The sequence below is a fragment of the Nerophis lumbriciformis genome, linkage group LG18 (genome assembly GCF_033978685.3).
Source record: "Nerophis lumbriciformis linkage group LG18, RoL_Nlum_v2.1, whole genome shotgun sequence".
NCBI lineage: Eukaryota > Metazoa > Chordata > Actinopteri > Syngnathiformes > Syngnathidae > Nerophis > Nerophis lumbriciformis.
In genome coordinates this window covers 15,655,875-15,669,154 of record NC_084565.2, presented here as the reverse complement: position 1 = coordinate 15,669,154, position 13,280 = coordinate 15,655,875, and the positions used below count along the sequence as shown (strand labels likewise).

The 13,280-nt window shown below is 39.4% G+C and overlaps 1 protein-coding gene across 5 annotated transcripts in view; it reads right to left on the bottom strand.

Annotated features, from left to right (window-relative positions):
• Positions 1-13,280, bottom strand: part of meak7 (MTOR associated protein, eak-7 homolog) — a 54,187-nt gene that overhangs the window by 28,914 nt on the left and 11,993 nt on the right. For all 5 annotated transcript variants that reach the window (XM_061977751.2, XM_061977750.2, XM_061977747.2 and 2 more), the window contains 5 exons: positions 12,258-12,449; positions 6,004-6,255; positions 3,869-4,013; positions 3,560-3,771; positions 2,299-2,485 (listed from right to left, as the gene is read on the bottom strand). In XM_061977751.2, the coding sequence (XP_061833735.2) occupies positions 2,299-2,485; positions 3,560-3,771; positions 3,869-4,013; positions 6,004-6,255; positions 12,258-12,449 (988 nt within the window). The remainder of the gene's footprint in view (positions 1-2,298; positions 2,486-3,559; positions 3,772-3,868; positions 4,014-6,003; positions 6,256-12,257; positions 12,450-13,280) is intronic.

Genomic DNA, 13,280 nt, shown 5'->3' with positions numbered 1-13,280 from the left:
TGCATTCTAAATAGTAAATAAATGCGATCTAAAGTCAGCTTACAATAGGGCAGGGGTGGGCAATTAATTTTTACCGGGGGCCGCATGAGCAACCCGAGCACTGCTAGAGGGCCACATCGACAATATTTCAATTAAATTTTGCTCAATATTATTTTTGATATATACCATAAGATAAATAATAATAATAATAATAATAATAATAATAATAATAATACTTTCATTTAACCTAACTTAACTTTATACCAAAAGCACTGCTTTGGAAATCATTTGTACCCCTTTCAGAGATCACATTTAGTTCCCCTTAAACATCCTCATGTTGCACAATGAAATGTAAGCATAGGATGAAGTGCGCATTCCTGTAACTTTCTCTAGTAACAGCATTCCATGATTAATATCAATAAATTAACATTAATAATAAATGACAGTAAAATAAGCACACGTATGACTGAGGAGTCATAGTGTAACTTTGTGTGGTGTTTGAGTTGTCCGACTTTTTGTGTGGCCATAAACGCACCAGTGGTTTAGTGGTATGCGTGTTGGTGACAGATGACAAATTGGTTTTGGCCTGGTTTGTACGGCAGAAAATGACTAGTTTTTCGAGATATACGTTTTTTACTCATGTTTTTGGAGTGGTTATGGTCGTATATAAACAGTTTTGCTCAATAAAGTGATCGATATAATTCCTGGCCTGGAAGCATCTCCATAGACGTTACAATAATTGAACGGTGTTGACGAACACCGTTAGGGCCGCTTGTTGTCACTGTCACTCAGAGTTGCATTGCAAAATTACACAGAATAAATGTGTTTATTTTGTTTAGAATTTAGATAGGTTTGATTTGGTGCGCGGCATATATTTGCTGTGCGCAGAGGACGCTTGAGCAGTGCGCAATTGCGCAGGCGCGCACCTTAGAGGGAACGTTGCTTGGCAGTCCATGTCTTGTTGAAAACACGGCATTCGTCATCAACTTTTCTCTTTTAAGCGTCTCGGGTGTAAACCGTGCATCACTTGTCGCTGTGCACCTTCACTCACAGGTTACACACGGACATACGCCCATAAATAACACTTTTCAAAATAAAAGCAGCACTGTTGTATTGCGCGCACGACATAGATGTTTTTTCAACTTTATTTTGTAATTTGTGATTGCAGCTGTTCACATTCACTCACAATCACGCACGCGCATACGTCCACACGGAAGTAATACAAATAACGCTTTTCAAAACAAAAGCAGCACCGTTGTATTGCACACTCGACATAAATACTTTTTAAAATTTATTTTGTAATTTATGATTGGCCTCACGCGGGCCGGACAGGGACGCACAAAGGGCTGGATGTGGCCCGCGGGCCGCAGAATGCCCAGGTCTGCAATAGGACATAAGGGAGTTGCTCTATCCTGCCTATAAAGCCCTTAAAAAACATCCACATTTATATACACGATGTAAGTATATATGTAATGCAGTAACAGGTACCGGTACATTAATAACAACATTTAATATTGACGTATTTTGCTTATTTTATGCATTAATTTCAAAATCACATAACGGACGTTCGGTTATATTTTCAACATCACTAATTATTACTCACTGCAGACTTCATGAGCGCTAACAAACATAATAAAACATCGCTTACTGTGTAAGGATGCTGACTGCTAGGACGTTCACATATTCCAATTTAGATGAAGAATGACTCATAATCCTTGCGAGGAAAAGTGGGCTGGAACCAAGAATCTTTTCGTGTCACTCTCGGCATTTACGGGTCTAAATTGTCTGTCAAAGTGTACCAACTTGTCGGTATACGTTCTCGTCCTTCTACTATGCAGGTGAGAGGCATGATTTATGATCTAAAATAAAGTTTGACGAGCAAGGAAACGAGGAAGCATCTGATCATTCGATCATGTCAAAATTGGCACAAAACCTTGTGGTCACGGCGCCGCTGTAAAAAGTTTGTCTGCGTTAGTGCTGATGATAAAAATATCAGTAATACTTGGTAAATATTCAAGTCACGAAATGTAAATGGAGTATTGTTGTCGCTTTTTTATTGGATTTTATTGGCGGAATAGAGGACCTCCCATTGGCTCCGCTATAAGCTGACTTATATTTTATATTTTAAAATGCATTAAAAAAGACATTTGTTGCCATGTCTTTCATAATGATTGTGAAAAAAGTGCAGTTCCTCTTTAAGTTGCATATAACATTTTGAGTTTTGGCCTCATTTTAGGCTTTGAACTGGCCTGTGACAAGTGGGGGCTCATCCTACATCTCGCACGACTGTAACAGCAAACTGACATATGATTTTCTTACCTTGGAATTGAGGTCTGACTTCCCAGCTGGGTGAGGCAAAGCCACCAAAAACATGTCCCTTTGTGTCTTTGATGAGCAGCAAAGTGGGCCCGCAGTGTGTCAGTCCAGCCACCATTCGTGTGAAGTTCTCTCCGTGCAGCATTGTGGAAAATACAAGTCTCCAAGCTGCACAGTATGCGTCAGGCAGCTGGAAAGATCAAAACATCTGATTTTGTAAGTACCTTATTTTAAAATACCTTATTTTCCAGACTGTAAACCACTACTTTTTCCCCACACTTTGAACCTTCCACTATCCCATGTGTGATGTCTGTAGGAGTGTTTTCATGTATATTTGTATGTGCTATTGTAATGTTATCAAGATAGCATCAGTTATTTTTAGCGTTAGCAAATATGCTAACATGTTTACAAGTGTCTGTGTTAGTATTAAGTTAAGTTAAAGTTAAAGTACCAATGATTGTCACACACACACACTAGGTGTGGTGAAATTTGTCCTCTGGATTTGACCCATCCCCTTGTTCACCCCCTGGGAAGTGAGGGGAGCAGCGGTGCCGCGCCCGGGAATAATTTTTGGTGATTTAACACCCAATTCCAACCCTTGATGCTGAGTGCCAAGCAGGGAGGTAATGGGTCCCATTTTTATAGTCTTTGGTACGACTCGGCCGGGGTTTGAACTCACAACCTACCGATCTCAGGGCGGACACTCTAACCACTAGGCCACTGAGTAGGTCTAGTTATTAACTTACAATGGTATTCTTTATGTATTGTTTCCATCCATACACCCCCGGATGGATGGATGTGAACGATAGGCAAAATTCCCCCAAAAAGTGCAGTTCCCCTTTAAATACGAATGTGCTCTGTAGCCCGGAAAATAAGGTACTGTTCGTCCCCATCAAACAAGTCACAATCCTTTCCTTTGAAGAGACATCCAGAAAAACATTTAAAAATGTTTATTAATACATTTGTATTTCATTGAATGGAATACCCGATTGTAGCTGAGATAGGCTCCAGCGCCCCCCGCGACCCCAAAGGGAATAAGCGGTAGAAAATGGATGGATGGATGGATGAATGGAATTAAATATTTGATCAGATGTTTTTCTGTAGTTGGTCACCGGGGTTGCAAACATTTTGGTCCACTTGTCTTTACAAATACTCTCCAAATTCTGAATGATTTGGAGGCTGTGCAGTGCCTCTGTAATGTCACGTTTTAACTGGCTGGTTTTCATGTCAAATAATGTCACAGGAATGATGCTGCAATACTAACCTGTGGTGCCAGAAACATGAGAGTGGGGATATCAAGCAGACACTTGAACTCTTTCCAGGGTGTGTCTTTACAAGGAGGGAGTGGAGTGTGTGTTAACTGCACACTTAGGGACACATTCAGCCCTTCCACTACCAGCATCATCAGGTACAAAGATACCTGGGGTACTCTAAAGATCCAATCTTGCAAATGGGTAACATCATAGACTTCTTGGTCTTAAGAGAAAGAGAACATTTGAAATTGTAACAACATTTATATAATACAGTAATCTGTACTATAAAACAGACCAAACCAAAATAATCGCTGCTTTACCTGTGGGTTTGAGTTCTGCGCACATTTGCTCTGCCAAAAGTTTGACACCTAGAGAGGAATCACCCATATTTTCAGGTTTCCATCCCTGAAGGCGTCCTTTACAGACCAGGATCTGGACTACAGCAAATATCAAGTCCTGTAAGAACTATCAAAATAAAGTTGGCTTGTGAATATTCTCATCCCTTGGGTCATACAATGGCAGAGCTTTACGCTTAGCTTTTTCAATAGTAGCACTGGTTCTACTAAATGAAAACAAATAGTAGCACAGAACATTTTTTGTAGCAGAGAACAAAATAAGAAGCAATATGAAATGTCTTATATATATATATGAAAATGGAAAAATAGAGATAACGGCATCATGTGATAAAAAAAACTGATACGCTGATACTATTAATGAACAAAAACACAAATATTTGTCTTTAAATATATGGATTATCGAGAGCGTTTTATTAAACATTACAAATTACATGATGGCGTCGCAATCGCACACCAACACTGTTTTACCTAACATAGTTAATAATCATGATTAATAATCGTGATTTCAATATTGATAAAAAATAATCTCAATTATTATTTTGCCCATAATCGTGCAGTCCGACGTGTAAGACTAGACCTCATATATAAACACTTTTTTATCTATATGAACAAAAAGTGCAGTTACATCTTATGTCCATAAAGTGCCATCTTGTGAAATTTTCACATGTATTTTTATTTATTTGTAGTATTATTTTGTTTCTGCCATATAACTTTGTTTATAATGCTTGTGTTGCTTTCATATGTACATTCAACTTTCTACTTGAAGTACATATATACATTTTGAATGTCTTGTTTGTGTTTTTTTAAATAAAACTTGGTTAAAAGATTTCAGTATAAGTAGTTTTAAAAAATGTTGAGCACATTTAAAATTACTGCGATAATAATGATAATCGTGATCATTTTGGTCACAATAACCGTGATAAGATGTTTTCATACTGTGACATCCCTACTTTGCGGATTATAAATACAATTGGATATGGTTTAATGCAGTTTTTTTCAACCACTGTGCTGCGGCACACTAGTGTGCTGTGGCACACTAGTGTGCCGTGAGATACAGTCTGGTGTGCCGTGGGAGATTGTCTAATTTCACCTATTTGGGTTAAAAATATTTTTTGCAAACCAGTAATTATAGTCTGCAAATTATGTGTTGTTCTTGAGTGTCGGTGCTGTCTAGAGCTCGGCAGAGTAACCGTGTAATATTCTTCCATATCAGTAGGTGGCAGCCAGTAGCTAATTGCTTTGTAGATGTTGGAAACAGCGGGAGGTAGTGTGCAGGTAAAATTGTGTCTAATGCTTAAACCAGAAATAAACAAAAGGTGAGTGCCCCTAAGAAAAGGCATTGAAGCTTAAGGAAGGCTATGCACAATGAAAAACTAAAACTGAACTGGCTACAAAGTAAACAAAAACAGAATGCTGGACGACAGCAAAGACTTACTGTGGAGCAAAGACGGCGTCCACAGTGTGCAACCGAAGATGACGTGACAATCAACAATGTCCCCACAAAGAAGGGTAAAAACCACTGAAATATTATTGATTGCTAAAACAAAGTAGATGCGGGAAATATCGCTCAAAGGAAGACATGAACCTGCTACAGGAAAATACCAAAAAAAGAGAAAAAGCCACCAAAATAAGAGCACAAGACAAGAACTAAAACACTACACACAGGAAAACAGCAAAAAACTCAAAATAAGTCATGGCGTGATGTGACAGGTGGTGACAGTACACCTACTATTTGGTTATGCTTTAAAGTCATATCCAACAATTGCGACAACTACTTTTTACTGTCAATTGAGTTTTGTTTTTGAATGATTTCTGCTGGTGGTGTGCCTCCAGATTTTTTCAATGCAAAAAATGTGCCTTGGCTCAAAAAAGGTTGGAAAACACTGGTTTAATGGATACAGTGAAACACAGTTAAGCATATAAAGTCTACTTGTTTTTCAACTCTACTGGTACTTTAAGTCTGAGAGAATGAAGTGATGAGAGGCCAAATGTCTTCTAAGATAAAATGAAAAGTGCAGTTGTGATGGACTGAATGCCCTGAGAAAGCCCAAACAAAGATACGTGGCAGCAATAATCAGGACAACAATGACTTTTCTCACCTCTGTTACTTGCTGAATGGTGACAGTCTTGGAGCGTTCTCCGACCTGAGACATGGCCAGAACAAGAGGCGCTTGTTCTTCAGCAGTGCCCCGCAACACGTCTGCGAGGAAGATGAGCAACTGCTCTCGACACACTCCTGAAGCCAAGGAGGCACTGACTTTGCCAGATGCTGTTGGTGTGGCGTCTATACTGCACATGCACTTGAATAATCTCTTCACCATAGACTCTGGTGACACTCCGATCATGGAGGACTGCGGGACATACAGTAAATACTTAAGATTAGGAAGATTGTTACTTGCATGATTTGGAGCACGGTAATCATCCATGAGAGAGACCATCCTATCTGTGCATAATTACAGTGGAAGCTGTTTAGGTCGACATCCCTTATGTCAACATAAGCAGTTGTTAACATAAGGAGAAATAGCCACTGCTTGCACATCTACTAGGGGTAAAAGAACGCAGGAGAAAAGAAGAAAATACTTTCATTCCTGTGCTTGAAATTCCTTTTTGACAAAAGGACAAATTTACTTTTGCGATGATGAAACTAACAACACAACAAGTCAACACACACAGACACATTTTCAAGGAAATTACTACTTTGATGCCAACAAGACCAACATTTTTTTTTCAAGAATGGTAGATTATTGTTTGCTACATGTGTGTTCAATAGAACAAACGCATACTGCAGCACGCACACTTACAATTGGACCGTTTCAACACCTAATAGTGGATTTCACCATCCAAAGTTTAGCAATGGTGAATATGTGATCAAAGCAACGTGATTGGAATTCAGAGATGTGGAATCCCACAGAAAATCAAACAAACAACAAAGTGTTCATATATTACATACTGTATTTTTCGGACTATAAGGCGCACTTAAAATCCTTTCATTTTCTCAAAACTGGACAGTGCGCCTTATAACCTGGGGCGTCTAATGTACGGAATAATTTTGGTTGTGCTTACAGACCTCTGAGCTATTTTATTTGGTACATGGTAAAATGATAAGTGTGACCAGTAGATGGCTGTCACACATAAGAGACATGTGTGGACTGCAATATGATGGCAGTCACACATAAGAGATACGTGTAGACTGCAATATGACTCAGGTAAACAACACCAAAATTGTATATGTTCCATTGAAAATATAGAACATTACACACAATGCTCAAAACTCTATCAAAATGTTTTAGTACGACTTTGGTAAGCTATGAAGCCGCACCGCTTAATGGATTGTACTGTGCTTCAACATACGAGTATGATTATGGTGTGTGTGTACAAACCCCGTTTCCATACGAGTTGGGAAATTGTGTTAGATGTAAATATAAACGGAATACAACGATTTGCAAATCATTTTCAACCCATATTCAGTTGAATATGCTACAAAGACAACATATTTGATGTTCAAACTGATAAACATTTTTTTTTTGCAAATAGTCATTAACTTTAGAATTTGATGCCAGCAACACGTCACAAAGAAGTTGGGAAAGGTGATAAAGTTGAGGAATGCTCATCAAACACTTATTTGGAACATCCCACAGGTGTGCAGGCTAATTGGGAACAGGTGGGTGCCATGATTGGGTATAAAAACAGCTTCCCAAAAGAAGGATGGGGCGAGGTACACCCCTTTGTCCACAACTGCGTGAGCAAATAGTCAAACAGTTTAAGAACAACATTTCTCAAAGTGCAATTGCAAGAAATTTAGGGATTTCAACATCTACGGTCCATAATATCATCAAAAGGTTCAGAGAATCTGGAGAAATCACTCCACGTAAGCTACATGGCCGGAAACCAACATTGAATGACCGTGACCTTCGATCCCTCAGACGGCACTGTATCAAAAACCGACATCAATCTCTAAAGGATATCACCCCATGGGCTCAGGAACACTTCAGAAAACCACTGTCACTAAATACAGTTTGTCGCTACATCTGTAAGTGCAAGTTAAAGCTCTACTATGCAAAGCGAAAGCCATTTATCAACAACATCCAGAAACGCCGCCGGCTTCTCGGGGCCCGAGATCATCTAAGATGGACTCATGCAAAGTGGAAAAGTGTTCTGTGGTCTGACGAGTCCACATTTCAAATTGTTTTTAGGGAAATATTCGACATCGTGTCATCTGGACCAAAGGGGAAGCGAACCATCCAGACTGTTATCGACACAAAGTTCAAAAGCCAGCATCTGTGATGGCATGGGGGTGCATTAGTGCCCAAAGCATGGGTAACTTATACATCTGTGAAGGCACCACTAATGCTGAAAGGTACATACAGGTTTTGGAACAACATATGCTGCCATCTAAGCGCCGTCTTTTTCATGGACGCCCCTTCTTATTTCAGCAAGACAATGCCAAGCCACATTCAGCACATGTTACAACAGCGTGGCTTCGTAAAAAAAGAGTGCGGGTACTTTCCTGTTTCGCCTGCAGTCCAGACCTGTCTCCCATCGAAAATGTGTGGCGCATTATGAAGCGTAAAATACGACAGCGGAGACCCCTGACTGTTGAACGACTGAAGCTCTACATAAAACAAGAATGGGAAAGAATTCCACTTTCAAAGCTTCAACAATTAGTTTCCTCAGTTGCCAATCGTTTATTGAGTGTTGTTAAAAGAAAAGGTGATGTAACACAGTGGTGAACATGCCCTTTCCCAACTACTTTGGCACGTGTTGCAGCCATGAAATTCTAAGTTAATTATTATTTGCAAAAAAAAATAAAGTTTATGAGTTTGGACATCAAATATCTTGTCTTTGTAGTGCATTCAATTGAATATGAGTTGAAAAGGATTTGTAAATCATTGTATTCCGTTTATATTTACATCTAACACAATTTCTTACTCATATGGAAACGGGGTTTTTAAGTTAAGACATATTATCTGGCGTTTTATTTCACAATATTATGCAAAAGCAACTTTTCTTACCTTCTGGTACCTGCTGATCTGTATTTGGGATCGGCATAAGTCCTGAAAATGTGCGCGGGTCCGCCTTTGTAGTCCGTACTGACACCGTAGTCGATAGGCTTCTTTTTTTAATCTTCTTGTTATGGTACATTCATCCTCCGCTGTTGCCATTTCTAATATAAAGTAGTGTAAAGTTCTTACTTATATCTGTCAGTAAACTCGCCATGAAAGCGCTAAAACATACCGGTGTAGGGAGTTTACATTACCCATTCACCCAAGGAACTTTAGTTATTAGAGAGTTCTGGTCGGGCGGTTTTTCATGGGGCACATTTGTTGTTGCACTAGTGAGCCACGGATGAGGAGATGCTGCTCCGTTATTGATTTAAGTAAAGTTTGAATGTCATTAAAACAGTTGGCTCCATCTTTTGACACTTCTTCCACTCCCATCCTTGCACGCTACACCGCTACAACAAAGATGACGGGGAGAAGACGCTGCCGAAGGTGAGCCACGTAAATATAACCCCCCACAAAATGACGCAACCTGAAACGACTTGAAGATGATCTGTAAAACATAATCTATGCAACATTTTGATCAAATAACCACAATTACATTTTATGTAGACCAGTGGTCCCCAACCTTTTTGTAACTGCAGACCGGTCAACGCTTGAAAATTTGTCCCACGGACCGGGAGGGTGGGGGAGGTATTTTTTTTTTTTGTCATAAAAACATACAATCAAGTGTGCTTAAGGACTCTATCCCTGCAGACTGTATTGATCTATATTGATATATAATGTATGAACCAGAAGTATTAATAACAGAAAGAAATAACCCTTTTGTGCGAATGAGTGTAAATGAGGGAGGGAGGTTTTTTGGGTTGGTGCACTAATTGTAAGTGTATCTTGTGTTTTTTATGTTGATTTAATAAAAATAAAAAATAAAAAAAAAATAAAAAAATAAAATATATAAATATATTTTTTTATGTTGATTTAATAAAAATAAAAAATAAAAAAATAATAAAAAATATATATATATAAATATATTTTTTTTAATTTCTTGTGCGGCCCGGTACCAATCAATCCACGGACCGGTATCGGGCCGCGGCCCAGTACCGGTCTGTATTGATGTAGACCACAAGGAAGTGTTTTCAATTTAGAAAAAAATAAATAATAATATGACTCCTTTAATGCGCCCTAAAATCCGGTGCGCCTTATATATGAAAAAAAATTATCGAAAATAGAGCATCATCGGCAGTGCGTTTTATAATCCGGTGCGCCCTATGGTACGGAAAATACGGTAATTAGGAACATGAAAATTAGCATTGCTCACTTAGACTAATATTCACACAATCTTTGTTGAAGATGACAAAATATGTTTGTGAAACCAGAACATCAACTAAGTCACTGATGTGAGTCCAAGAGGCCATCTTTAAACCTTTTAGTGGCAACACATGCAGTCGATTGACTCATTATTTTCATCAACAAACTTTTCTCCCTGACCAACAACGAGACCATAACGAATCCAAAGAAATGCACATTGACAAAAGTAACAGACATACAATAATATCAATTTTTGTCTTTTAGACATCTCATCATAAATATTTTACTCGCATGTGTGCGAGGGGGCAGGGTTAGTTATGGAGCCTGTCCAATCTGAAAAACTGTCTACTGTAAACCATGTGGAGCAATGATCAGTGCTAAGAAAAATGATTACGTACATTTTAGACTTAAGTATATACAGGTAAAAGCCAGTAAATTAGAATATTTTGAAAAACTTTATTTATTTCAGTAATTGCATTCAAAAGGTGTAACTTGTACATTATATTTATTCATTGCACACAGACTGATGCATTCAAATGTTTATTTCATTTAATTTTGATGATTTGAAGTGGCAACAAATGAAAATCCAAAATTCCGTGTGTCACAAAATTAGAATATTACTTAAGGCTAATACAAAAAAGGGATTTTTAGAAATGTTGGCCAACTGAAAAGTATGAAAATGAAAAATATGAGCATGTACAATACTCAATACTTGGTTGGAGCTCCTTTTGCCTCAATTACTGCGTTAATGCGGCGTGGCATGGAGTCGATGAGTTTCTGGCACTGCTCAGGTGTTATGAGAGCCCAGGTTGCTCTGATAGTGGCCTTCAACTCTTCTGCGTTTTTGGGTCTGGCATTCTGCATCTTCCTTTTCACAATACCCCACAGATTTTCTATGGGGCTAAGGTCAGGGGAGTTGGCGGGCCAATTTAGAACAGAAATACCATGTTCCGTAAACCAGGCACGGGTAGATTTTGCGCTGTGTGCAGGCGCCAAGTCCTGTTGGAACTTGAAATCTCCATCTCCATAGAGCAGGTCAGCAGCAGGAAGCATGAAGTGCTCTAAAACTTGCTGGTAGACGGCTGCGTTGACCCTGGATCTCAGGAAACAGAGTGGACCGACACCAGCAGATGACATGGTACCCCAAACCATCACTGATGGTGGAAACTTTACACTAGACTTCAGGCAACGTGGATCCTGTGCCTCTCCTGTCTTCCTCCAGACTCTGGGACCTCGATTTCCAAAGGAAATGCAAAATTTGCTTTCGTCAGAAAACATGACTTTGGACCACTCAGCAGCAGTCCAGCTCTTTTTTTCCTTAGCCCAGGTGAGACGCTTTTCGCGCTGTTTCTTGGTCAACAGTGGCTTGACACGAGGTATGCGGCAGTTGAAACCCATGTCTTTCAAGCGTCTCTTGGTGGTGGATCTTGAAGCACTGACTCCAGCAGCTGTCCACTCCTTCTGAATCTCCCCCACATTTTTGAATGGGTTTTTTTTCACAATCTTGACCAGGGCGCGGTGATCCCTATCGCTTGTACACTTTTTCTGACCACAGTTTTTCCTTCCCTTTGCCTCTCCATTAATGTGTTTGGACACAGAGCTCTGAGAACAGCCAGCCTCTTCAGCAATAACCTTTTGTGTCTTTCTCTCCTTGTGCAATGTGTCGATGGTTGCCTTTCGGACAGCTGTCAAATCTGAAGTCTTCCCCATGTTTGTGTAGGCTTCAGAACTGGACTGAGAGACCATTTAAAGCCCTTTGCAGGTGTTTTGAGTTAATCAGCTGATTAGTTTGTGGCACCAGGTGTCTTCAAAATTTAACCCTTACACAATATTCTAATTTTGTGACACACGGAATATTGGATTTTCATTTGTTGCCACTTCAAATCATCAAAATTAAATGAAATAAACATTTGAATGCATCAGTCTGTGTGCAATGAATAAATATAATGTACAAGTTACACCTTTTGAATGCAATTACTGAAATAAATCAAGTTTTTCAAAATATTCTAATTTACTGGCTTTTACCTGTACATTATGATTCATACCTGCAACATAGGAAAGGTGACAGTGTTCCTTGCAGGCGTCCTCATGTCACCTTGAAGTCTGTCAAACACTCCTTCAACCGCCGGACGATCTTCAGGACGGAAGCGAAACAAATGCTTCTGCACCAACGCACTATCAGCATTTCCCATGATGCTCTCTTCCGTCACAGGACCGTAAACACACACATTGGAATCCTTTGAAGAAAAATACATGCAAAATGTTTATGCCTTGTTATTTGGACATTTGTCCAAAGGTTTTCTCCCGAGTGTCACACCCAGAAAGATCTAAGCATGCATTTTGATAAATGACATTTGGTAACACAACCAACATAGTGCTGCCAAACGATATATTCTTTACAATCACACTTGTTTCTTTTTTGATTATTCGCAGGAAAATTACTGACCTGCATTATTTATATTGAGTACACCAGTCAGTCTCCTCAGTTATCTTTGCACTGGTGTATGCTTTGACCTGATCACTGACGTACAGTGCATCCGTAAAGTATTAACTAATTTATCCCCAAAAAAATAAAAATAAATAAATCACATGTACGTAAGTGTTCACAGCCTTTGTTCAATACTTATTTGATGCAACTTTGGCAGCATTTACAGCCTTAGGTCGTTTTGAATACGATGCCACAAGCTTGGCACACTTATCTTTGGGCAGTTTGGCCTATTTCTCTTTGCAGCACCTCTAAAGCTCCATCAGGTTGGATGGGAAGCGTTGGTTTTTATTCAGGATGTCTCTGTACATTGCTGCATTCATCTTTCCCCTGACTAGTCTCCCAGTTCCCGCCGCTGAAAAACATCCCCACACCATGATGCTGCCACCACTATGCTTCACTGTAGGGATGGTATTGGCCTGGTGATGAGCGGTGCCTGCGATTTCCTCCAATCCTGACGCCTGTCATTCACACCAAAGAGTTCAATCTTTGTCCCATCAGACCAGAGAAATTTGTTTCTCATTTTTAGATGCATTTTGGCAAAACTTTTTACAAAGGAATGGCTTCTGTCTGGACACTCTAC